This window comes from Amphiprion ocellaris, chromosome 23 (genome assembly GCF_022539595.1).
Source record: "Amphiprion ocellaris isolate individual 3 ecotype Okinawa chromosome 23, ASM2253959v1, whole genome shotgun sequence".
NCBI lineage: Eukaryota > Metazoa > Chordata > Actinopteri > Pomacentridae > Amphiprion > Amphiprion ocellaris.
Genome location: NC_072788.1, coordinates 16972039 through 16998758, shown reverse-complemented (window position 1 = coordinate 16998758; position 26720 = coordinate 16972039). Strand labels below are relative to the sequence as shown.

The 26720-nt window shown below is 39.6% G+C and overlaps 1 protein-coding gene across 1 annotated transcript in view; it reads left to right on the top strand.

Annotated features, from left to right (window-relative positions):
• Positions 1-26720, top strand: part of arap2 (ArfGAP with RhoGAP domain, ankyrin repeat and PH domain 2) — a 181391-nt gene that overhangs the window by 37344 nt on the left and 117327 nt on the right. The window contains exons 9-10 of the mRNA XM_023273857.3: positions 4779-4972; positions 22445-22551. Coding sequence (XP_023129625.2) covers positions 4779-4972; positions 22445-22551 — 301 coding nt within the window. The remainder of the gene's footprint in view (positions 1-4778; positions 4973-22444; positions 22552-26720) is intronic.

The following is a 26720-nucleotide window of genomic DNA, read 5'->3' as shown; positions in this document are numbered from 1 at the left end:
GTTTTGAACTTGGAACACCCAATCAGCGCTTTTTAAAAATTATAAATAACACGAGATGCCTCATTTCAACCACCTAAAGTCAGTCACGACTTCAAGCTAAAGGACAAAATACAATATGAGTTCAGGAAGATTCTCCTTCAAAAACATAAATTTCAGCAAAGGAGTTTTCTTTTTATAATTTTGTGTTAACTAATGTGTCAGGCAGAAAACATCTGCAATCCAGTGGGCCGGAGGTGGATATCACTTTAACATTTGCTCTTCACGTTCTTTAGTGAGAAAATGTATGTAGGTGTGTGTGTGTGTAAATTATAAACAGTTTTTTTTTTTTTTAATCAAGAATAACAAAATGAAACAAACAAATATATGATATAGCAGTGCTTGGAAGAGTACATCTGGCCCCTTATATCTTTTATATATTTATATATACACTGTGATTTGAAAGTTTGGGGTCACTTAGAAATGTCCATATCTTTTAAAGAAAAGCAGTTTATTCAATGACGATAACATTAAATTAATCAGAAATCCAATGTAGACATTGTTAATGTGGTAAATGACTATTCTAGCTGGAAACAGCTGATTTTTAATGGAATATCTCCATAGAGGTACAGAGGAACATTTCCAGCAACCATCACTCCTGTGTTCTAATGCTACATTAGCTAATGGTGTTGAAAGGCTAATTGATGATTAGAAAACCCTGTGCAATTATGTTAGCACATGAATAAAAGTGTGAATTTTAATGGAAAACATGAAATTGCCTGGGTGACCCCAAACTTTTGAATGGTTGTGTAAATAAATAAAATATATAAGAGCCAGGCTGTCTGGACCAGCACAATTGGCAGGATGCTAACATCTAGCTAGGTTTGAGGAGTGGCATGCTTTGTGCGTGATTGATGACAGATATCCAGGTTAAGTTGAACAAGTAACCATTCTAGTGTCTTCCAGCAGTGCAACTGTAATTGTGCACAATTCAGTCTGTACATGTAAAACAAACAAAAATCAATAACAACAATAGAGCTCTAAAGTACCAAATAAAATTAGGAAACAGGAAAAGTCTCTTCCAAGCTTGAACCTCCAACTTGACTGTTCTTTCAGTTTGGGGTTCTTTGTAGCCAACAGTTCACTTTCTTGTCATGAGACGTGTGTGTGGGTAATACCACTTACATTGCAGTATTGGTGCGTATGGGTGCTTATCTGGCATTCGGATGAATGGGTTCAGTAGGTCAGATATCTTCCATGGACAGGTCACAAGGCTGGCCACGCTGCTTCTATGACCTCCCACAGTCTCGCTGGACTGAGTTCACTATCATTGAATCCTTCTGAATCTTACTGAAATGCTCAATGAACATCTGACTTCAGTTGTTCCACACAACAACACAAACCAACTGGAGTTTCAGCTGGCTCTGACTTGAAAGAAGTCGTTGCTCTTATGCTCACAGCTGAGACACTAATGAGTGGTTTATTTCAAAGTCATGTAGAAATACTCAAAAGCTTTTTAACACTGTTCTGTAGTTTGACAAATCGGCACACGATAGCAGTTTTCAGGAAGAGATGAAACAACACATTGTCTCGCACTATTCTGGGGGCAATGGCCAATTGTACCTTTAATGTCATACTGAGGTTGAGTAATCCTGTGATACACACAGAGTACAATATATTTTAATATGTACAGTAAGAATCTCCTCAAGGTTTTAATTGCTTTTATCCAAAAACTATTATTCAATTTTCTAAAGCCATCATCCGAATGATTAGACGTCAGCTCCACCAGTCTGACACACGGTGTTCTTTGATGGATTTCTGTTCATTCTGAGGTGCTTTCAGGAAAAACACAGTCCCTACCAGCTGCAGGCCTGTTCATCATGAGCTGCAGAAAGAAAGCGAAAAGACACGTTTTTCCATCAAAGAGATCAATAAAGTATCGCAGAAACAATTATTCTCTTTATTCTTAAATTGGCATGCTTCAGCAGTGTAATTTGTTAACCTCCTACAAATATTTTCTCATGCTTCTTTAGCCTACGCCGCAAATCGTTCAATTAATTTTGGTGACATGATTTGTGTGTGACCATTTTTTCCTCTTTTAGCGAAGAACTGGCACATAATAGGCAGAATAATGGATAATAAAAGCAAAGAGAAAAGTAATTACGCCAAGTAAAGGCTTGTCTTCGGTACGCCGAATGTTTGAATAAAATTCATTAGGACCTCTTAGAAATAGAGACGTCAAAGTCCTGTGTTTGGAGATCACTCATGAGGTCCTCCATCCTGTTGTTTGCTCAAATTCGTGCATATCCAAAAATACATTTCCTGAAAAAAGGGGGTGTGATGCCCCTTCGTGACCACACGGATGCTCATTGTTGTTCTGAGAGCTTTGCTTTGTCACTTTGCGTATTTCAGAAATGTATCTGTCATTCTGTCAGAGCGCTGTTTTTTGTTTTCGGTTGATGAGTTGATAGCTGTGCAGATTTTGATTTGAAGTGCGTTTACTTTTCAAAAAACTTTGAGCCTTTATAATTTCTTTTTTCCTTGTTGCGTTTCCTCAAATTTGCAGGTCCGCCCAGACTGATCGCACAGTTTTTCTATCTGTTTTTTTTCTTCTTTTTCTGGCTTGTATTGAAGAGTTACCACAGTGAGTTCTGCTGTGGACCTGTGATGTGTGTCTGTGTGTAGTTGTGTGTTTACAATCCTTTGGTATTTCTTGTGTTTCCACTTTGCAGGCTTTGATAGCACAGTGTCTTGGGCGGTAGGGGAATGGGCTTTACAGCGTCTGCATCATGTCTTCTTTTATGTCGGTTTGAAAAGTTGCAGAGGAAGATATCTGAGAGGCCTTTTTGAGTGTAAATCGTTTGAATGTACACCCCGGATGGAACATGATGCATTGTGCTGCGTTTGAGCCATTTAGCTGTGCAGTAATCCAGGGGGATTTAGAGTAAGTTTGAGATTCTGTGTCCTGCTCAAGGACAAATAGTTTTTGAAGATGCCTAACATGTCAGATGTGGCAGTTACAGGAGAATCGACTGTTTGCTGTGTACATTTGTACATAAAAAGTTTAGATCGTGGTATCTTTTTTGGCCTTTTTAGCCGTTCAGTGCTAATTTAGGATCCCTTCAAAAAGTCATGTAGCTCAACAGTGTTTTCTAATGTTAGCTTGTATAGCTAGCCATACTATAGCTGTCAGCACTAATTTCTCTTTATCAGAGCAAGAAACTATAAAAACAGTAAGCATTGCTGGATTTTCAACTTTCTTACAGTCCTTAAACTAACCATGACTAGTGTGACTTTTGGTTTCAACAGTAAATACAGCCAAACCTAAGCTAACGCTTTATCTATCAAAATCCCTTCATTCTACATGTCTCTTGGGAAACCGTACCAAAACTAAACCATTTGCAGCAACTTTACAAGCAAAAATGTCAGGCGTTGGCCAGTTTCTACCTCCGGGTATACTCTGGCCGAGTATATTTTGGCCTGCAGAGGTATATTCGGGGCTAGGTTATTCCAGCCCCTGGGGTATAAACTGGCCTAGGTCATAGGGTACCCAGGTATAAACTGGCCCAGGCCAGAGTATATCCCGGTATACTTTGGCCAGGGAATTAATCTGGCCTGTTGCATCGGAATAAAATGCAGGCTGTGTTTACACTGATCAGATGGTATGTAGGCAAATTAATAGAGCTACCATTTTTTCTCTGGTACTGGTTTGAGTTCTTTTCACCTCTCACATGATTGTGCTGTTTCCATAGAGGTACACGACTTTATATTTCAGTGAAAATGAGCCTGCAGTGAGTAAGAATGTGAAAGGAGCAAAAAATGATAGAAACTGCTTGCAGTTCAGAGGGCTCATTAAAAAAATAACTTTTTACACATTTATCTTTCAGTGTTGATAGGCTGCTCTGGAGACATTTTATGTATTTATTAAACCAGTATTAGATTTTAAATTTTTTTTTTTTCAATGATTTTTAAAAAAATCTATCAAAAGATCTGATAACTTGCCCGGGTGTTAATCGGTTGTTACAGCTGTTAAAATGGCCAACAGCTACAAATAAAAACCCAGCTTTTGCTAATGTCTGTCTGATGCAATGATTTAAAAAGTTAATAATGATTTCGAGTGCTAACTTTGATGCTGGTATCATTTTTCATGCGTGAGAGCAGAAATCTTGACAGGCGTCACCACTGTCGATAATGGGTCGAAGCTTAGTAAGCAATTAAAACTACAAAACATGACATGATAGAAGTGGTACTCCTTGAAATTTTAAAGATCTGTTCTGTGAAATGTATTTACACCTTTGCTCGGTTGTTGAGACAAATTAGTGGATTCACAGACGCATGGCTGCTTCTCACTTGAAACCATTTTCTTTCTTTTTTTAGCTTATATTTTAATTAGATGAGCATCTCAGTAGCAGTGCTGTAGGTCTTTAGCACTAGACTTGGCACAGTTTCAGCATTGTAGGATTTTCTTTTTCCAAGAGTTGAGCTCCTTTTTTTTCCAATTGCAGCTCAGCCTGTCTTACAGTTACTTTTTTTTTTTTGACTGGAATTTTCAGTATGCAGTGGAGGTTTAGCAGCCAAAGAGCCGGTGTAGCTCACTTGAAGAGATGCAAAAAAGGATGAATTAGCACTCTGATTCAAAGACCTGAAAATGCCCTGATCTCTCTTTGTCTAGTTCCCTCTCTGGCTTTTCTTGATTCCCTTCCCTCTTGTGTTCACTCTTTCACACACTCACACTTGTATCCACATGCACCATCTGCCACTCTTTTCCTCTGTTTCCGTCTCACTCATGCTCTTGTCCACAGGGGAGCGCCAGGAGTGGATGGAAGCTCTTCAGACGGCCACGCGCCCCCCCGCCTGTGGCTCCCACAAGCGCTCCGACAGCCTCTCCCACCCCTCTTCCACAAACAAGCGAGGCTTGCTGGAACTCCGCGGTTACAAAGGCAGAGTGCTGGTGTCCCTGGCGGGGAGTAAAGTCAGGCTCTGCAAAACAGAACAGGTACTTCTAACACCGCCGGGATTTCCTCTCTACAGAATGACAGCTTCCTGTTTTCAAAAAAAAAAAAAAGAGAGATGATAAGCGTATTTGAAGCAGGGGTGGCAGAAATGGAGATGTTCGTGAATGTGCAATGCGAAAAAGTAAATATATATGTGTTGAAAATGCTTCGGGGTGTAGTGAGATGCGAGGACATGCCAACGGGTGGGATTGGCTGGTTGTAGCCGAGTTGACCAGAAGCTTGATCATAGATCTGTCTGGAGGACTTCTGGGGAAAAAATAAGCAAGTAGTGAATTTATAGCCGGTTGGAGGGATATTGTAGTAACTGTGGGGACGATTATCTGTAATGGCCAAACGAATCAGCCCCCTTTTGTGGTAATTTCCCAAGTAAGGTTATTTTGGAACTTTCTGGGGCCAGTGCTTTTTCCTAGGACCTTATCTTGTGAGTTGATGTTGTGCTTCAGTAGAAGTTTTACATCAATTTTGCATCAAAAGTGCAATTAATTGAATAATCAGGCTTTGGGGAAATCAAGGTGTTAAAACTGGCATGCAGGAATGCGTCTTGCATGTACAGGGTGCCCTAAAGTCTGGACACAGAAAATCTCATTAATTAAAAGATAGAACGATAGCAGGTGAATTCATGCACACCATTCAAGGAGGATTCTGCTTGGCTTTTCCACAGAGGTGGTTAAAAAGTTTAAAGAAACCTGTCATGGACAAAGTCCGTTCTGGATGACCAAATGTATCAGCCGAAGCTAAAGCATTGGTGTTTGATTGAGATTTTGAACATCAGTTACAAGTGACAGCATCAAAGGGTTTTGTAGGATGAATATAAACTACTGTTCAAAAGTTTGGGGTCACGTAGAAATGTCCTTATTTTTGAAAGAAAAGTATTCAGTGAAGATGACTTTAAATCAATCAGAAATCCAGTCTAGAGATTGCTAATGTGGTAAATGACTATTCTAGCTGGAAACAACTGATTTTTAATGGAATATCTCCATGGGGTATAGAGGAACATTTCCAGCAACCATCACTCCTGTGTTCTAATGCTACATTGTGTTAGCTAATGGTGTTGAAAGGCTAATTGATGATTAGAAAACCCTTGTGCAATTATGTTAGCACATGAATAAAAGTTTGAGTCTTCATGGAAAACATGAAATTGTCTGGGTGACCCCAAGCTTTTGAATGGTAGTGTACTCTGTACAAGTTTTTTCTTTTTTTTTTCAACCAGACAGAGATTCCAGCTACCATATGCAGTGTGCATTACGATAGCTGACCCCCAACACCCAACCGTCGGTTTTAAAGGCATATAATCAGAGCTAGAAACAGAAAAAAAAACAGGAACAATATGTCCTTGATAATGTGTGCATCTCAGACAATTCACCAAATCTTGGATTAAAATTGTGACATTTTATCAAAATCACTTCATTCCACTTGTCTGTTTGAAAAAAATGCCCAAAATGAACCGTGTGCACTAATCGTGTTCTGTAAAATACAAAAAATTCGACATTCCTCAGAACAACTAAGGAGCCTTTATTGATTCAGCTGCAACCAGCAGCCATGTGACAGAAATTCAGGGAAATATTATGCAGAATTGGGTTGAACAGCAGGCAGTGCTTACACAGAGCAGATGGGAGAATTTTTTGTTTTTGTAAAATGAAAAAATCTGATTTTTTATTTAAAAAAATATGGCATTATAACTGTGTTATACTGCACAAATGACACGCTTGAGTTCTGGCTACTTCTAGCCATGCTTGTGCTGTTTCCATAATAAAAACGTCACAAGAGCAAAGCACGTCCAGAAACTGCTTGGAGTTCAGGTGATTTGGTTTTTGTTTTTGCTAATTCCTCTTTGGGGGACATTTCTTTAGTGTCAGTACTGCCTGGAAAACCTTTGAATAGCTTGGAAGCTTCAAAGATGGATTTGAAAGGGCAAAAAAACTTACACGAAGAAATGCAGGGTGAAATTCCTAAGGTGGATATTGACCATCTGTCTATAAGCGCGTATGGCTATCATTGATATCTGTCAGCGTTCAGGTATTTTGTGGACACAAGCTGAAACCCACACTTGTCTCGGTGGAACCTCAGTTGGATCCGACTGAATGTGCGAGCTGTCAGAAGCAGACAGGTGTCACAATGTTATTGGTTGAGCGTTATTAGCATGCGAGGTTCCTCCAGCCGCAGCGCCTCGTCCAGTCGCATCTTTATGCAAATACTTAGTACATAACTGCAAGACGGGGAGGGAGAAGCAGAGAAAAGTAAAAGAAGTTTTCAAAGATGACAGTTGCACCGACTCAAGTTTGTCAAGATTGAAAATACCGGCAGGACCAAAATATTTACCCAAATTTCTCTCACTCTCTGGGAGCTGCTGTTTATGTGACCCTTTAAAAACTGCAGCAATTTTTTTGTTTGTTTTCACTCATTATTACTGAATCTCAGACACTGAAAGAATTAGTGTGCAACCTGTTTGTTTTTTAATGAGTGAATACATTATAGGAAGCCAGACAGTTTGGTTTGGGAAGTGCCCATTTAGTGTTTTTTTTTTTTTTTTTTTTTTTAAATTTAGATTTTTATTTTAGTCTATTTTGCTGCTTGCTAAAAAGTGCACTAATTGAAGACACCAATTAAGCATTTATGGCTCCAAACTGTCAATCAACTTTATATTCTGATACATATTCCAAAAGATCTGGACCTTTGTGACAAGGACGTTTGTGTGGCAGGATTTGCTGAAATTTTAAAGATCCCCTCTGATTGAAGTGTTTTTTTAGTTTTTTTTTGGGGGGGGGGGGGTTGTGTTTTTACCATACCTGCACATTGTTTAATCAAAGTAATTTTTAAGCATGAAAAAAACCTCTAAATGTGTAACTTTGACACACAAAGATGAGTTTTTAAGGGTTTAATCAGTGACCCAAGAGGGACTTTAAGTAGTTGCAAAAAAGTGAATAGTGAATTGTTTTTCCTGTGGACTGAAATCTGGAGTTATTCTGTAAAATATCATCAGTGCTCCCATGTCTTTAAATCTTTTCTTTTCAGTCCCTACATCGCTACTTGATGTTCAGGCTTTTAAAATCTAGAGTAATGTATCCTGGGTAATGCAGTTCTTGTGTGGAATCTTCTGGAATATCAGAGCTAAGAATCACAATCATTTACCCTTTAATCTGTACTACTCCTGGTTTAGTACATTTAGTGCATTTCAGAATATCTTTCTAGTATTACTATTTCTTATTAAACACCTTTAAAACCCCTGGATGGAGCTCTTCTATAGAAAACAGTCGCTTGATTTAAACTTGGGGTGAATCTGACATTAGAACACTTCAATTCACTCTCTTCAGTCATTTGTGGTCGCACAGCTGTCTAGTGGAGACACCAGAGGCTTCTCATCGACCGTAGCCTGCATGTGAGGCATTTAGGGAACATCTGTAAGTTGTATTGTCTTGTGATAGGCAGATGTTCAGCAAAGGAGGTGCTTTGGGTGCAATTTTGTTCATATTTTCCCTACAGGAGACCTGCATTCAGAGGAAGAAGAACCTAATTTCAAGTCTCATTTTGATATAAGCATTATTATTTTTGCAGTTATCTGTTTTTCTGCTGCCATTGCACTCGTTGCTGCTTACTGGACTTCACTGTATATTGTTAGCATTTTATGGTGCGTTATGGTGGAGTAAAAACTGTACAATACTAGTAGCAGCCATGTGGTAGTTAAAGTAGAGTAAATAAAACTAAACGAAAAAATAAATTAAAAAAATACACCTGGATTTTGAGATAATTTACCACATTTTTATTCATCATATATTTTGCATTTCATTGTGCATGTTGTAACATAATATTTTCTATGATATTTCAATTTCTATTCTAATTTAAAATGTTATTATATTTAGATTATGGTAGTGGTCACTTTCTGCTTGCTACTATAACAAACAAATTTCTGCTTAGGGGTCAATTAAGTACTTTAAGAGTTATGTGAGCTATGTGACAGTTGGTCATGGCTAAAATGTTTGTCCGTCCGTCTGTTTGTTTTGAATGAAATTCTCAGGGAAGGTCAGAAATGACACAAGAACCAAGTGATTAGATTTTGGCAGCGATGCGGCTTATAGTCTGGATCCACGGATTTGTTAAAGATTTCTGTATCATTGTGAGGTAGCGGCACGGCGTCACTTTAACTATGACAACAAGAACACTACATCAGCTGCCTGCTGATGATCACATGATCGCGATCCTACTACAAATTGATCTGTGCGGACTTATCAGGACTTATCTGTTAAAGATGATACTAGGAACAATTGATTAAATTGTGGGGGTGTTTCCTCCGCCTGCTCCATATTTAGGTCACATGATTCAGTATCCATACATAATGTACACATGCATAACATGCGCCTGTGCTCAGTGCATGGTCATTTTGTCATCTTTTTGCATGGAGTTTGCATGTTCTCCCTGTGCATGCATAGGTTTTCTATGGGTTCTCCGGCTTCCTCCCACAGTCCAGAAACATGCTGAGGTTAATTAGTAACTCTAAATTGTCCATAGGTGTGAATGTGAGTGTGATTGTTTGTCTCTATATCTAGCCCTGTGATAGACTGGTTACGTGTCCAGGGTGTCCCCTGCCTTCACCCTAAGTCAGCTGGGATAGACTCCAGCCCCCCCAGGACCCTAATGAGGATTGAGCGGTGAATAGATAATGGATGGATGGATAATCATTTCATGCCTCCCTAGTCAGTTGTATCACTCTAATTCCAGAATGATACTTTTTTTTCAGCCAAATAGAGATATCCAAGTGGTCTCATTAAAATTCTACATCACAGAAAAACAAAATATTGCGAAGTCATTTTTTCCCGCCCTAATTGTTTTCACAGTAGCAGTAGTCCTCATGAGTAAAGGCTCATGAGTAAACATTGGCATAAGTATTAGCATGCTGTTGTCATAGGAACAAAGGGCCTAGAAAGTTAATGTAGTCCCTTTGCTCAGTTGTATTGTGTACCTAGAATTTATTGTCACAGACAAAGCCACTCTTTTTGATAAAACGAGCTTACATCTCAATTTTAGCTGTGGATTGAAGTAGAGATAAGTTTAGTCTGACTCATAGTTTCTGTCGAGTCTTGCTTATTTGATGTCAGTTCAATTAAAACCTGATATTCCGCGCTCATATACAGCTTCTCTGTTCTCTGTCTGCTCCTCTCCCGGCCGCAAGATATCCTATCTGAGATGGAAAGATACCTCGCCGCAGTGATACTATTTCTTAAAGTGCTTCACACGTATTTGTGTGCATGTTTGATAATGCTGCATGCATTCAACTCATTTCCATCCCTCCTTTGCTCTCATTTCGTTCCGCTCGCTCTCATAGTTTTGTTGTTTGCCTTTCATTATTTTCTTCATTAGCGTGAACAAACATCTTTGTTAGAATTCTCTTTTGGGTATCACTCCATGTCAGCACATTTCCACTTCCTTGATCTGAGACAACGGGGAGAAACAGGAGGGAAAGAGCGAATCAGGGAGAGAACAAATTAATTGTATTATTTCAGCTTATAAGCTAAATCCCCGGCATAAATGCGATGACAGCGGCGGCGGTGGCGTTGCGTTTTGCAGGGAGGAAAGCAGGCGGCAAATGAAAGACAAGAGAGTTAAGAGACAGAAAGAGATAGAAGGAGGAAAATGAAGTGAGCGCAATGGAAAGACCACTTCGGCGCGTGGGTGAGAAATGAGCGTTGGTGGTTTGTAAGGAAAGGAGAGAGTGATGGAGAGCAAGGAGGGAGCTAGACCGTCGGCCTGTTCAAGTTCAGTGGAGTGGAGTATTTAATCTAACATGATGAACGAGCTATTGGAAACATCATCCTCGCAGCTCCTCCCTCACCACCCCTTCCCCATTTCTCACGGACCGTAAGCCCCGTGATGGAGCCGTGGTTAAGGTCATTTAAGCACCAAGGTAAAGAAAGTCAGACGATGTGTCTCCAACACACACACACTGGGAATGATCCCTGCATAGGCAAATCACTACAAGCAGAGTAACTTGTTCACATCTTATCATCTCATACATCACAAGGGTCTGTTTTCACTCCAGTAGTTGAAGGATTGATTGATTCCTGGATATATTTCTTGTCGTCATCTTTTAGTGGAATTTCAGTTGAAACTAAAACTTTGAACATAAAATGGAGAGAAAAGATATTCTGACTGCAGAATCACAGCGAGACTGAGGGTTTAATTGCTCTCTGTTTTAATTAAATCTCTTTGTCTTCACAAGATCTTTGCTTCAAATAACGTCATCCCAAGACTGCGAGGCTGTTGGGTGGAATTTATGATGTGAATGAATTTGTTTACAATCATCGCTCCCTTTCTTTTTCTCAGACCTCATACGGCTATAAGATAAAGTTTAAATTACTCCTGTTGTTTATGTGACAAGTGCAGTTTGCGCCTGCATTTCTTTTTTCACGTTTGATGCACGGCAGCCAACATACACTGGACGTCCTAATGAATAAAAAATGCACACTCTAATATTTCATCGGACCGCCTTTAGCTCTAAGAACAACACACATTCGCCGTGGCATCGTTTTGGTAAGCGTCTGCAAAGTCACAGCTTTTATTTCTGTCCAGAGGTGGATTAATTTTCGACCAAGATCTTGCATTAATGATGGGAGAGTCGGACCGCTGCACAAAGTCTTCTCCAGCACATCCCAAAGATTCTCAGTGGGGCTGAGGTCTGGACTCTGTGGAGGTCAATCCATGTGTGAAAATGATGTCTCATGCTGCCTGATCCACTCATTCTCAATGTGAGCCTCATGAATCCTGGCATCATCATCTTAGAACATGCCCATGCCATCAGGGAAGAAAAGCTCTTTGGGAACATAACATTGCTGAACCTGACCAACCCCAGATCATAACCCTAACCCCCACAGGTTTGTAGGCACTATCCATGATGAGTGCATCACTTCATCCGCCTCTCTTCTTACCCTGATGCACCCATCACACTGAAACAGGGTAAATCTGGACTCATCAGACCACATGACCTTCTTCCATTGCTCCAGAGTCCAATCTTTATGCTACCTAGCAAGTTGAAGCCTTTCTTTGTAATTGGCCTCAGTGATCAGTGGTTTTCTTCGAGCTACACAGCTGTTTAGTCCCAATCCTTTGCGTTCCCTTCACATTGTGCGTGTGGAAATGCTCTTACTTTCACTATTAAACATAGCTGTGAGTTCTACTGTTGATTTCCTACAATCATCAAAGAGTTTGTTCCGACCGCATTTGTTCCTTGAAGATGATGGTTTACCACTATCCTTCCGGTTTTAATAATGCGTTGAATGGTTCTTAACCCGATTTTAGTAGTTTCATAAATCTCCTTAGTTGTTTTCTTTGCTTGATGCAAACCAATAATTTGACCCTTCTGAGACAGATTAACATCCGACCACAGGAAAAGTCTTCCGACACGGTTGTTTAAGAAATGAGAAGCTCCTCAGTGCATCAGCTGGGGTTAATATGCCTACTGAAACATATTCATCCAGTGGAAGGCTCTTACTTGTTTGCATAATTAAATCCAAATGGTGCCCCTTTTTTTTTTCTTTTTTTTTTTTTTTTTTGGACAGGCAGTGTATTAACCCTCCTGTTATGTTACGGGTCAAACTCACCCATTTTAAAGTGAAAAGAATAATTTTTCGATATGAAACTTCTTCTGCGTGGCTTCATAGGTATAAACAACGTATAAAATGCAAAATTTTCACACATTTGCAACCCTAACCTGAACAGAAGCCTTGTGTTAATTTATCACTCCGTAAATAGAAAAAAATTCAAAATGTAAAATAAATTTTGTCAAAAGTCAATGTCATGAAAACTGTCTGTTTTATTTGTAGGTCTTTCCAATATACTTAAAAAAAGAGTTTTAACATGCATTTTTTTTTATGACAAACGAGTAATTATCCTTGTTGATCCATCATCTGTGAGTGTTAAAGAACACCATTACACTAAATATTAATTGAAATACTTTGTAATGGAGTTAATAATAAGATATAAACAATGTTTATTGGGATTTTTTGGAAAATTAAACAAGACATCACTGCTGTTCCTGAGAAACAACCTAACAGGAGGGTTAAAGTTGATATTATTCCACGTGAATATGAACATGTTAGCGTTCATTTGGAGCTTCTGTTCGGCTGTAAATGTGCAAAATTCATGCTTCCGTTAGCTGAGAGATTTGTGTGGCTCTTTAACTAGTAAATACTCTGCTATGTTTAATGGCTACTTGCTGTCTGGTTTGTTTCTGGGCAGTGGGTTGATCAGAGCAGCTTCACATCTGCCTGCTGCTGCTAGTGGAGAGAACGTTGATGAGAACAGTGGAAGAGAAATAAAAAGTTGTGGACAGAAAACCTAAAACAGAGAGCTGATAGATGCTAAAAATGCCTCTAAGAAGTGAAGAGAACTGTAGAATGAAGTACCAATTCTCTAATATTAACCCTTTATTGCTGCAGCCTTGACAACCACAGTAAGTATTTGTTACTCTATACTTAGTCTTTTTGGGATAGTGTGGACTTAAATGCTCAGTTATAAGTAATGAACAGAGCTCTGCTTTTTGTGACAACTGTGAAAATGTCATTTTCTTTTCGAATAGATACTTTTAGAAATATTTGATTATATTCTTGGCCATGGAAAAAGATTGATTACAGCATTAGAGTTGCGAGGACACTCTTTTGTGCTGTTCAGCTCTGTCTTTAAATGATTCAAGAAATGTTGCCCATGACTCTCCAAATTCCTCTCTCAAATAAAATTCAGCAATTGACTTTTTTTTTTTGTTTTTTAGTGTCACAGTTCGTCAGTTCAACTGTGTCTGTTATCTACTATTAAAAAGTAACAAAGCACCCAGGACACAACTTGTTTTTTTCCTGTGCATGCAACATTATGACATCTGTTTGCCGTCTTTGCTTCAGTGAACTGGAGTCATTGGACTGTAGGGCCCAATCTGACTTCAATATTTGATGATAAAAATTTTAGTAATTTCGAACAAAATATTGCTTTGTTAGGAATATATTGTCTATTGCCTTTTAAAAAAGAGAAAAACTGAAAAAAATAACTGAGAAAATGTTGCTGTAGACCAGTGGTTTTCTGTCAGGCTCCCCTTCAGAGGACAAAAAACTTTATTTGGCCCAAGGGCCACATAAAGCCCAATTTAAACTCAAGTGGGCCCCACCAGTAAAATCACAGCATAATAACCTATTATGCAAACCTATCACAAAACTTTCATCAACTAAAACAAGGACAGCTTCAACAACTGCACAACTGATTTCTCGCCTCAAATGCTTTAAGAAATACTTTTTGCTGAACAGTTTTCGGAATGAAAGCGAAATGTTGCGGCCGATCCGCCATGTTCGTCTAACACATCTACTGATCATCTACCCACCAAGAGGGTGATACTCAGATACGGTGTGTTTCCATGCGAGAAATATTGGCCCTGTGGACATGCAGCTTCACATTAATTGATTTTAAATCTTTTCTTTTATCTGTTCTGTACAAACACAGCCTGCAGTTCAGACTAGACAATATGTGTTCTTTAAAGCTTTATATGTTCATTGAAGTGAAATAATTCAACATCAATAAATTTACTATGGTTTAGGCACCTGAATTTTCAAATCGTCCCATTCTTGTAAATATATCTCAGGAACGCCTCGAGGGAATTTCTTCACGTTTGACACAAGTGTTCACTTAGACCTAAAGACGCAGTGATTAGATTTTAACATCCACAGGTCACTTCTACTTCACATGTGCCCATTCTTGATATATCGATATACCACGATATATTAGGAATGTCTGGAGGGAATTTAATTACACCTGGCACAAGCGTTAACCAGGACTCCAGAATGAACCGATTAGAATTTGGTCACTGTGAAGTCACAAAATGCATTTTTGGCCACAATTCAAGAATTCATATGTTAAATATAAAACAATTTCTCACAAATGCCGAACAGGATACAATGATGAAGAGATGACACCATTATACCTATAAAGTTCAAAGGTTAACAACTTTGAAACAGAAAAGGAGATTGTGACCGTATTTCACGTTTGGTCGGGCACTCAATTGGTGACACTGATCTGGGGTGGCCACCTTGAAATTGTGGTGATGTTCTGTGCTGCTGGGTTGAAAGTGTCTGTGAAGCATCCATGTTTTATAATTCTATTTTACACTTGAGAGACCCCTTGGATGCCTGGAGCGTTAGTGATTTTAGTGTGATTTTACCGTGACCCTGTAACTGAAGTATAGACTAAAATGTGAATGGAGATCACATTGAAGAGATCGCATCTGACCTAGATTTGTTGTCTTAAAGAGCCCATATTATGCTTTGTGGGTTTTCCTCTTTCCTGTAGTTTGTTAAATAGCCTTTTTGTGCATGTAAAAGGTCTGCTAATTTCCAAAGCCTGAAGTCTAAACCAAAGTTAGTTTTGCTCCCTACCAGCCTGAAATACCCTGTTTGAAGTCATGCTGTTCTCCTATTACGTATTTACATCACCATGTACCACATTTGCATAATGCCTGCTTAGTGGCTAGTTTGGCACATGAAAAACAAAAAGTTTCTTTGCAGTCACCAACATTTCCTGCTTCCCTCAGGCCAGCTGACCAATCAGAACAGTCTGGGCATTTTGAGAGGTGGACTTTAAAGAAGCAGTAGCTAAAACAGAGCGTTTCATCTAGAGGGTGAGAAAAGGTGCTGCACCTTTGTAGAATGAGAAAAATAATAGTTTTTTGAACATTAAAAAATGTAAACACATTTTATTGGACCCTAAAAATATAATTATGATCCCATAAATGTGCATAATATGGACTCTTTAATTTCTCTATTCTTGCATCCTAAGATTTGCTAGTTAGTATAAGGCTTAGGCTGATGAAAATGTCCAGTTTTTGAAAATGAACCAAAATATTGCTGAAAATTTGACCTGCCAGTGGCGCAAAGACAAGAGTCAGGGAATCACCAACCATCAAGATCTGTGCAAGATATTTTGCCAATACTTTTCTAAATTGTTGAGCTATTTCAGTTGGCTCGTGTGATTATAAACTCAACCCTAGCATCTTTACTTTTGCCAAACATGCCTTTAAGCTCACACTGAAGCAGCTTTCACACTCAACATCCTAATCACTGTGTACAGCATGCACAGTAAAGTTTACAGGATTACAGGACTTGAGGAAATATTTTAAGAATATGCACTACCAATCAAAAGTTTTAGAACCCCCCAATTTTTCCATTTTTAAAAAAAATTTAATTCAAGTAGTTCAAGTCCAATGAATAGTTTGAAATGGTACAAAGGTAAGTGGTGAACTGCCAGAGGTTTAAAAAAAGAGGTAAGGTTACCCAAAACTAAAAAATAATGTACATTGCAGAATTATGCTAAAAGGCCTTTTTCAGGGAACAAGAAATGACTTGACAACTTAAAGCTGTTCTGTAGCAATGGAGGTCGATCAAGCATTGAAAGTTGGTGCTACTAAATCCTACACGTGTCCCAACTTTTTGTGATTACTTACAACCCCCTCTGTCTGCATTAAAGTAGCGTTGGAACACACCGTGGCACCAAATCCTTGAGAGCATTATTTGAATGGCACTGTATTGCACAATGTAGTATGTTGCTCTAAAAATGGTGAGGAAAAGGCAATTAACAACAGAAGAGAGACAGACCATCACAACACTTAAGAATGTAGGTCTTTCCTACGGAGAAATTGTGAAGAAACTCAAGCTGTCAGTGAGTATGGTTTTATTCACCATCAAAAGGCATTCAGAAACTGGGAAAACTCTGACAGGAAGAGGTCTGGAAGACCCAAAGTCACAACAGAATAGGAAGACAAGTTTCTGAGTGTCAACAGCTTGGTGATAGGCAGCTCACAGGACAGCAGCTTCAAGCACAGTTTAATAGTGGTCAGAGTGAGAAGTCTCAGTTCCAACTGTGAAGAAAAGACTTGGAGTTACATGTTTGATAGGTGGAGTTGCAGCAAGAAAGCCATTGCTAAGATGTCAGAATAAGAAAAAAGAGGCTTGCCTGGGCCATGAAACACCATCAATGGACTACTGAAGACTGGAAGAAGGTATTATGGACTGATGAATCCAAATTTGAAATCTTTGGTTCATCACGCAGGATTTTTGTACGCCATCGAGTAGGAGAAAGGATGATTCCTCAGTGTGTGACATCAACTGTTAAACATGGAGGAGGAAGTGTGATGGTCTGGGGCTGTTTTGCTGGATCCAGGGTCGATGACTTGTACAGAGTGAGAGGAACCCTGAACCAAAACGGCTACCACAGTATTCTGCAGCTCCATGCAGTACCCTCTGGTATGTTCCTAGTTGGTCAGGGGTTCATCCTACAGCAAGATAATGACCCAGAACATACATCCAAGCTGTGCCAGAAGTACCTTAGGAAAAAGAACAAGAACAAGATGGTAAGCTAGAAAACATGGAGTGGCAGCACAGTCTCCAGACTTAAACCCCATGGAGCTGGTTTGGGATGAACTGGACAGAAGAGTGAAAGCAAAGAAACCTACAAGTCCCACACATTTATGGGAACTTCTGCAACAGAGTTGGGAAGAAGTTTCTGAAGAATATTTGATTTCCATTGTGGAAAGAATGTCATGTGTTCAGCTGTTATATCTGCCAAAGGTGGCTACTTTAATGAGTCAAAAGTTTTGAATACATTTTGGTTTCTAAATTGATTTTCTTTTTTTTTAACTTCATTCTATGCTTTCATTTCAAAATACAATGAGATATAAACATGCATAATTTCCAATTTAAAAAAAAAATGGAAAACTTGTGGTGTTCTAAAACTTTGACTGGTAGTGTATATAATTTATTTTAAAATGAAAAAGTATGAATTCTATTCAGTGCATTTATCACTTGCCTCATACTGTTTCTCTTGTCTCCATGAACTGTCTTTTTATACTTGTATTTTATAGCCTCTATCATTGTTCACAGTTTTTTGCTTCCTCGGCCACTCTGTGTCACGGCTTGATGTTTAAAATAATCAAAAGTCTTTTGTCTCCATTGAGCGTGTGCTCTTTTAAAGTCACCCACCCCTCTGTGCACCAGTCTTACCCTGCATGCTTTTAGAGCAGCTTAAGTGGTTGAGTGGACGTGGAATTGGAGATAGAAGTAGAGGCCGCCTCTATTTGTCTGGTTTCTCTTAGAACAGCTTGGTACTGAGAAGTGACTGACTCACACAATAAGAGGTCGGAAAGCTTTGAAAGAAATTAGAACGGGATGCATGACTGGAATAACCACAGTAGCCTTTGCTTAGAACTTACACGGTTAAAATAGACGGAGAAATCCCTTTTGTTTATCACTTGATTTGATTGTTTTTTTCCTCACTTCGTGTCCGATTTTTGAGATGCTTCGTGTGGAATGGTGAAAAATTGCTGTACGAATGCTCGCGTTAAGGCCTTTTCCCCTCTGCTCCAACAAGCGCCATTATTGCCACCTACCCTTTGGCAGTTGTAATAGGGCGAGTTATTTTTACCTCTAATGCCTTTCCTTCCTCTCTCCATCCCTCCTTCCCGCCATCCTTGGTGAATTAATTGGAGAGGGCAGGAGGCCACGGCACATATTGGGTAGGTAACGAGTGGCGAGGGCTGGACGGCCGCTAACACCCAACTCTCTAATTGGCTGCCTGAGAGGGATGAGGGTCATTAGGTATAGGTGACTGCTTTGCCCTCTTAGCGCAGTCCTGCACACACATTCAGACGGGCGGGAACGCTCGTGCATGTATGTACACATGCAGCACACACGCCTTCCTCCTCCAGATATCCTCCCGGTGTAAAACAGAGCGATTTTCCCAGGAATACATGTAAGTCATTTGTCCTTCTGTGTTTGAATTCCATCCGCCTTGAGATCCTCGGCCCGAACCGAATTGATAGAAACAATGAGCTTTGGATGAGGTTGCTTTATACCCCGTCACCCCCACATTCTCATTATCGCGTCATGCATCTTCAAACCTCTGAACACACTGAACTTAAAAGAGCAATGACTGTACGCGGTTATAATTGATAGGAGAGAGAGGCAAGTTTCAGCTGCCCCGAAGCCCTCACATCAAAAGTTTTAGCTCAATTAGGACCTGACCATACAGTGAATCCACTAGTCTCACTCACACATTATCTTTCTCTGTCTCTTATGTCATCCCCTTCTGAGATCAGAGTGCCTTAATTACTCATAACGTTTCACAGGATCTGAGTTCTGTGCATGATTCTGTTTCATTGTCCCCATTTTTGAAATCATTGTGCAGAACCGTTAAAGGAGGAGAATAATAGCTCGTGCTTTTCGCCACAGTCTTCCAAATGAGTCTGAAGTAGTCTAATTGGAGGCTGATCATGGTCAAATTAAGATTTTGACAGCATTAGCCCCAATTGAACCAGCCCACACAATAGTAACAGATCAGGCTGGGAGAGTTCAGCAGCATGCAAATATTTAAGTAACTTCCATCTTGTGTTGCAATCTGCAAAATTTGGCTGCTCTGAGAAGTGTGTTGCTAATTATTCTGCAAAAGAGATGGCAGCGCTCTCCTTCACATACATAAGCACACACTTCTTTGCACTGCTAGACCACGTATTTCAAAAAAAAAAAAGGGGGGGGATGGTGTCAATTCATTTTCTTCTTTGTTTGGTGTAATTAGTGTAAATAGTTTTTGCTGGTGAGGAAAGCACATATGATTTATAGCTGGCACAGCATGGCAGCATTCAGGGCTCCTCGCTTAAGCGGTATTTTAAGCACTGTTGAGAAGTATTGGCTTCGACGGCGTTTTGTTCTTGCTTTCTCTGTGCACACACACACTGTCAACTGCTCAGCTGCCCCTTCACCTGTCTCACCCACTCTCAGTGGGGATTATCAAGACCTCCTCTCATTTATACCTCCCCCCTCCTTCCCCTTCCTCTGTTTGTCAGCCCATCTTTTGAGTCACATTTCTGGCTTTGTCTGTGTGCCTCAGTGATAGTGTGTATTTTTTGTAGCGTAATGTTGAATGCCTGTGTTTTTTTATGTCTTTTTTTTTGTCCTGTTTTGATGTTTTGCTTATATGTGTGGGTGTAGGTGCACTTGTTCTGTCTTCCTGTCTGTTTTTCTGTCTCGGCTCAGAGCTCTAGGCTATAGAAAATGGTCTAAACTGCTGAGGGTGAACTGAAGCAGGGAGAGGCACGGTGCAATGCAGAGTTACAGTACGACTTATGAAAACGGTGCCTCCGAATCTAACCCCTATTTCTGAAATGGGTCTCAGAAAACATTGAGACTGAAAGCTTGGGTTGGTTCGGATTCCCTAGACGCACCTTTGGCTTTCTTAGAGCTTTGCTGTTAATACACAGGTACACACATACACATACACTCGACACACACTATAGCCTCTCTTTTCCTTTCTGCCTCTCCTTAACACTCACACACGTCACATACAGGCTCAGTTTGTGCGTCATAACTGGTCGCTGTGCTATTGGTCTGTCACATACTATTTTGAGCAGGCCTCTCAAACACATCTGCCTTTATATCCAGTGCCATTTTCTAATAATAATAATAATAATGATAAAAAAACACCCACTGTGGCAGCAGAGGCTGTGACTGTCCCTGCACTGTCTACCTTTGTGTTTGTTAGTTGTCATTGCGCCAAATGACATTCAAGCCGCGTCCGAGAAACACGTTGTGACATTAATGAGCCGACCTGTTGATCTCACCTTATTAGGGAAGGTCTCAAATTTGGCCAAGAAGGGCTTCACATAGTGTCTGGTGAAGGATTCGAACATTTTCAGTGGCCTTTGGGGAATAATTACTCCGCCAAGGAGGTGGAGCCTCGGCGGAGTTATGTGACGATCGGTGTCTGTCTGTCTTTTAGCAATATTTGTTAAAAACGGACTAATGGATTTGGATGAAGTTTTCAGGGAAGGTCGGAAATGTCACAAGGACCAACTGATTAGATTTTAGCAGTGATGTGGCTTATAGTCTGGATCCACGGATTTGTTAAAGATTTCTGTATCATCACAAGATAGCGGCACGGCATCACTGTAACAATGACAACAAGTGAACACTACGTCAGCTGCCTGCTGACGATCACATCATTGTGATCCTGTTACAAATCCACCGCTGCAGACTTATCTGGACTTATCCATCGGAAATGATACAAGGAACAATTGATTAAATTGTGGAGGGTGTTTCTGAGTCCCATCAATCCTGCCACATGCTGTGTATTTAGATCACGCGATTCGGTATCCGTACATAACGTACACATGCCTGTGCTCAGCGCAAGGTCATTTTGTTTGTGGGTAGATCTATATTAAATGGCCACATTCTATGTTGCCATGATTTCTGATCATCAGTAACTAATAAACAAATGCTGCATTTATAAAAAAAAATGCATTTCAATGGTGTATGGGGGAATGAACAGCCGAGTGCTTTTCTTGTTTTGAACTGTTCCCAGATTTATTTTTAACTGTTATATGTGAAAATGAAAGTGTGTTAATGTGAGCAAATGGTTCCAGAATATGTTTCATTACAGTTTAATATGTTATGTTTTGTCCTCCATTTCACTGGGCCTAATTTGATATTTTGGAAAATACGTTTATTTGCTTTTTTTTGCCAATATTTATATAAAAAAAACAGTGCTAGCAGTTGCATGCTTATCCACAATGTATGGAGCTTAAGCTAATAGCTGTTGACATTTGCTTAGCAACAGCTATTTAACTCTGTGGAAAAAAAAATAATTCAATGTGTCACATTTTGTCCTACATTTGTGATAATTTGAGAGTTCAGCTTATTTTCTTGCTGGCCAGTATTTAGCTGACAAGATACCACTTTCACATCTGTGTGCTAGAGCCAGTAGACATTAATATGAACATAGTAACAGCTAGCAAACCCTGTCCAAATTATGAAAAGAAAACAAAATAAAAATGTTTTGAGTTCTATATTTTAGAAAAAGAAATGCTTATTTGCACTCGTCAAGACGTAGCTAATAGTTCATGCTTGTGTGTTAGGTATTGGACGCAAATTTGTAAAACTTAAAAGTCTATTCTTTTAAATTGGGTAATGTGCTGTAAGTGTTTCTTGGTGAACGGCAGGTTTTGAAGAACTACAGTTCTACCTGTCTCTTTATGTTGTGATGCTAAGCTAGGGTAACCACTTCCTGGCTTGAACTCCATCTTTAACAGTCTCTAACTCTAACCAAGCAAGTTGTTCGGTTTTGTGTGCCGCAAAAAAATGACTTTACTCCTATACTTACTTTATGTATTGGTTATGTTCTGATTTCTGTTTGCAATTTGTGCTATTGTTACAGTTTAATGGTTATAATAAAGTGAATCTTGAATGACAAAAATGTTAGATCTTGGGTTTAACGGTGTGTTAGCTGGCTAACTACCTATGGAAATCAGAAAACTCACAGGAAGGACAGTATACAAGTGTTTATATTATTTACCAAACAATTCCTTTCAGGGATGTGACAAGAAAAAGTGGTTTTCATTATTTTAACATTTACTCATCTTCATCTCTCTCCCTATGTTTTCTCAGGACTTTAAAGCGGGGCTGGCTATTGCTGAAGTGGAACTGACTGCTGCCAATATCAAAGACACTGACCGCAGGGGCTTTGAAATCAACACACCCTTCAAAAACTTCTGGTATGTCTGCCCTTCATTTGTGTTTGTGCATGACATATGAGTAGTTGCACTGTATAGCACCTTGGCATGCACGTGCATTTCTGTTTGTGTTTTGCATTGCCCCCTTTTCCCACAACAAAACGCTATTAATGCCAGAATGCATGTGATGTCTTCATATGAGTATGTGTGAGTGAGAGAAAAGTGCACATCTGTTTGATCTGACAGCTCCTATCTGAACATTTGCTCCATTTCTTATTGCCTTTTCATCACCTCAAAGATGAAGTGAAGGAGCCTCTCTTTCAATACAGACCCTTCAGAATACAGTTTCCAACAGGTTGTCACTGTCACGCACCTCCACATTTATTTAAGATCTTATAACAGATGGCAGCTGAATGTCATATTCTTCTTCGAAACAAATCTTACTGGATTATCGTCTTTTGTCAACCAAATAGTTAGGAAAATGCCATTCACATGCACTGAGTCTCTTGTGTCAATGTATTATAATCTGAATAGTCATATCTCATAAGGCATCCAAAATCACAGCTACAGCAAGGTTATGAATTTTGGTTAATCTGGTCTTTAACAAGTGAGGTATTAAGAGTCTTATAGCACGATAGGGCACTTGTAGTAAAAGAGTATTCACAAAGAGGCAGAGGATTCATTCGGTTCACCAACATGTGCTGTAAAGGCTTGAAAATACCTCCTTAATTAGATGTAACTGTGTGGGAAAATGTTAATGATTAATTAATTTGTTTGTGGTACCTACAGCTTGAGCATCTGCCTGCTTTTCTTCCCTGATTGCCTGAGAAATAAGCAAATATACATACGTCTCTCTATTAAAAATAAAAGTTTAATTAGGCACCAGAAAGTAAGCAATCAAAAGGACAAAAATGCTTTATGACTGTTTTGAAGGCAGCAGGGAACAAAATAAGCTTCACTTCAGTGTGTTTGCTCTCTTGCTTTGGTGTCTTATTTCTGTGCCTATATCTTTTATTTTCTTTCCTGACTACATTATAACTGAGACTTTCCTACTGACTGGAAGGCACTCCCAGGCATTTAAGCTGTTGCAGAGGTGTTACATTTGTCATTGATCCACCCGGCCACCATGTCAGTCATGTGAATGGGTGTTAAACTGTCTGAGGAGGGATCCCATGACTGCATTATAAGTGGCTGATAAATGGTGTCACTTGCCACCTCCTGTGCTTCGTGATGGTTCTTCCAGTTTGACATTGATGGCATTGCTTGACTTTTTGGACCATCCGTCTTCTCTGGCCAAAGTGCCATGTACTTTTGAAGTGTTTATTTTGTTTTCCCAATGTCCGGGTCTTTGCATTCTGACCTACATATGCTATTTTGCTCCGCTTATACTTGGGTGTTTTGACCTTAGTGCATGGAGACAAAGTGTTTGTCAAGGATTCTCCTGAGCTTTTCAGTGAATACCAGTGTTGTTCTCTTGATTGTTCTTTTCCTCCTGCCTGCTCTGTGTCTTTTTGTGGTTTTCACAAAGGGTAACCACATGTTTTAAGTGCCTCTCTGATGTGTTTGCGCTGCCTCTTCTTCCCCTCGGTCCTTGTGGGCACATTCTGATCCCAGTGGTGTGGGATTCTGATAAACCCCAGCTTGTGCACCAGTGGGTGGTGAGAAACAAATAATAGTTATTGATCTGTGCACGAGGGGTTCTGTACACTTCGGTGTTGAGGCTTTTGTCATTTTGAGTGTGCACTGCGCAGTCCAACAAGGCCAGAGTGCTTCCTTTGACATCTTCATGAAAGAACTTGATGTTGCTGTCCAAACTAATTGATGTGTTCTGTGAAGGCTTCCACTTCCTGTGTTTTGATTCTGACCCTGGTGTCGTCCACATACCTAAACATAAGAGAGGGAGCAGTTCCAAAGAGATTGGGACTCTGCTCTCAACATCTTTCATATCGAGATTGGCCCATTTTGGAGACACCTGTGGAGGTCTTCATTATTTTGGTGGTAGGTAGGTAGAATTTGCCGGATGGATTGTTGTCCTTACAGTTTTTTGTGCTTCTGGGGTCAACAAATGAAGTAACATTCCAATGGTTTCATCTGAGTCCAGTTCTATTTTTCTAACCTTGTTGGAAAAAACACTCCTGGGAACTTTTGTTGTGTTGTGTTACCAAAAAGAAAAGCTAGGAAGTTGGCTAGGTGTTTGGCAATGTTGGGGAGTCTATAAATACAAGGAATGCCTCTCCAGGATGTAAGTGGTATTATAGACTTGTTTTTAGTATCTAAAGAAGTTTATTAGAAGTTTATTACCTTCTTCTTATAGCTGCTGGTAGGATTCTATCCCAGTTACTCATGCTGGCTATGCTGCTGAGAAGACAGGCCGCTTTGGCATCCGCTATGCTTAGCACAACTGGGCATCTACCATTATTGACCGTCTTTTCTTGAGTAGTGAGGATGGAAAGTGGGGCTTTCTTATTGTGACCAATACCTTTAATCTGAACAGTTTCAATGCCATATCTGCTAAATAGTTGTCTCTGCTGTTTGCAACATGAAGGCGAATCAGCTCAGTCACAGGATTATTGCAGATGCAGCGTTTTAACAAACATTCAACTGTTAAGTCCATGTGCTGATAATGGGAAGTGTTAAGGAAGTCGCCTGGATGAGCAGACTATGCAAGGTCATTTTATAACTCTGGTAATATATGCACGTCAGCATGTTCAGGGATTTACCCTGATTAATTAGAATGTGAAAATGATTGAAAACAAACCTGTGCTGAGCTCTGTCTTTAGGTTCTACTCTTTATATAGGTACAGCTCGTAAGTAAAACGTGACTGAAACCTAGCAGCTACACAATACTTTTCCACTGTAATGTTATGCTTTAAGATGTCTCGGAGTTGGCCATTTTGATCCCCTCATGTTCATATTCTTGAAATATTGCCACCATTGCTCCATATCCACCGTCTGTTGTGGTCCATCCGCAACATCTACAAAGCTTTATCTTATCAGGCTAACGTTAGTAACCTTTACTTTTAAAAATGTCAACAAGAACCATGTGCATGTGTGGTAACATATTATGTGTGTAGTTTGTTATATGCTGCATTCATTTGGCCTTTTTTGTATTAATTTTTGTATCAAGAATAGTGGAATTTTAAAGGTATTAGTGTCGACTGCCAGATTTCTGGTATTATTATGTCCCTAATTTGACTAATCATGGTCAGAATGAGTTTTTGCTCTGAGAGGTCTTCATGACAGAAGAGAAAAATCAGCGAGCACAGTATTAAAAGGAAGAATGTAGTTGGTAAAAAATAATCACTTCACTAGTTTCAGCCTGATAAATGTGAATATTTGCTGATTATCCTGACCTTCTGTGGTAGTGAACAGGATATTTTTTGGCTTTATGCAGTTAGTCAGACAAAACAAAGAAACTGAAGACCTCACATTGGCGTCTGGGAAATGTTGATTAATGCATTATTGCAGCTTTCTGTTTTTGTATATTTTTCACACCAAATAATTAACTGTGTAAGTGGCAGATGAATCGATAGTGAAAAGTGTCATTAATCCAAGAGCTGCACGAATTGTTGTTGGTCACCAGAATTAGATTTGTCCATGTTGTTGCATGTAACAATAGTACACAAACATTGATGCAGGATTTCATCACCAAAAGTGTCCAATCATTAGGTTACCTGTCCGTCCATATAATCCAGTCTTTTACCTTGTGGTTTGTTTGTGATGGATTTGAACAAAAAGCCCCCTTTCCCACCTGTTTTTTCCAGATCAACTAAGCAGAACTGCAAATGTGAAAACGACCTCATAGAAAATCATTTTGACTGTCAATCACTTGAAACAAATATATGCATTTCTACCTATTGCAATAACAAAAAGGGAGCAAATGTTTTCCTTTGGGGTGTCACTTGTGAGACTAATGAGCAGGCTTGTCGCAAAGTTAAGCTCGGCTCTAATGAGTCTAAAGAAAGTCTGCCTGCAAGTTTCCCTTTTCAGGAAGCACTTTGTGAGTGGCTTCATCCACCACACACCTCACAGGCTTATTGATCATGGCTGTGTGCACCATACATGAGAACAGGGTCCTGTAAAATCCGACTAATTATCGATCAGGGTTCTTTTTTTTAAAAAATAGATAGTCTCCCCTGGGAGCTCTGTGCAGGCATCTCTGCCTCTGTAGGGCACAAAGCCTTTCAGGTGACTCCTCTCCCTGAGGGTCT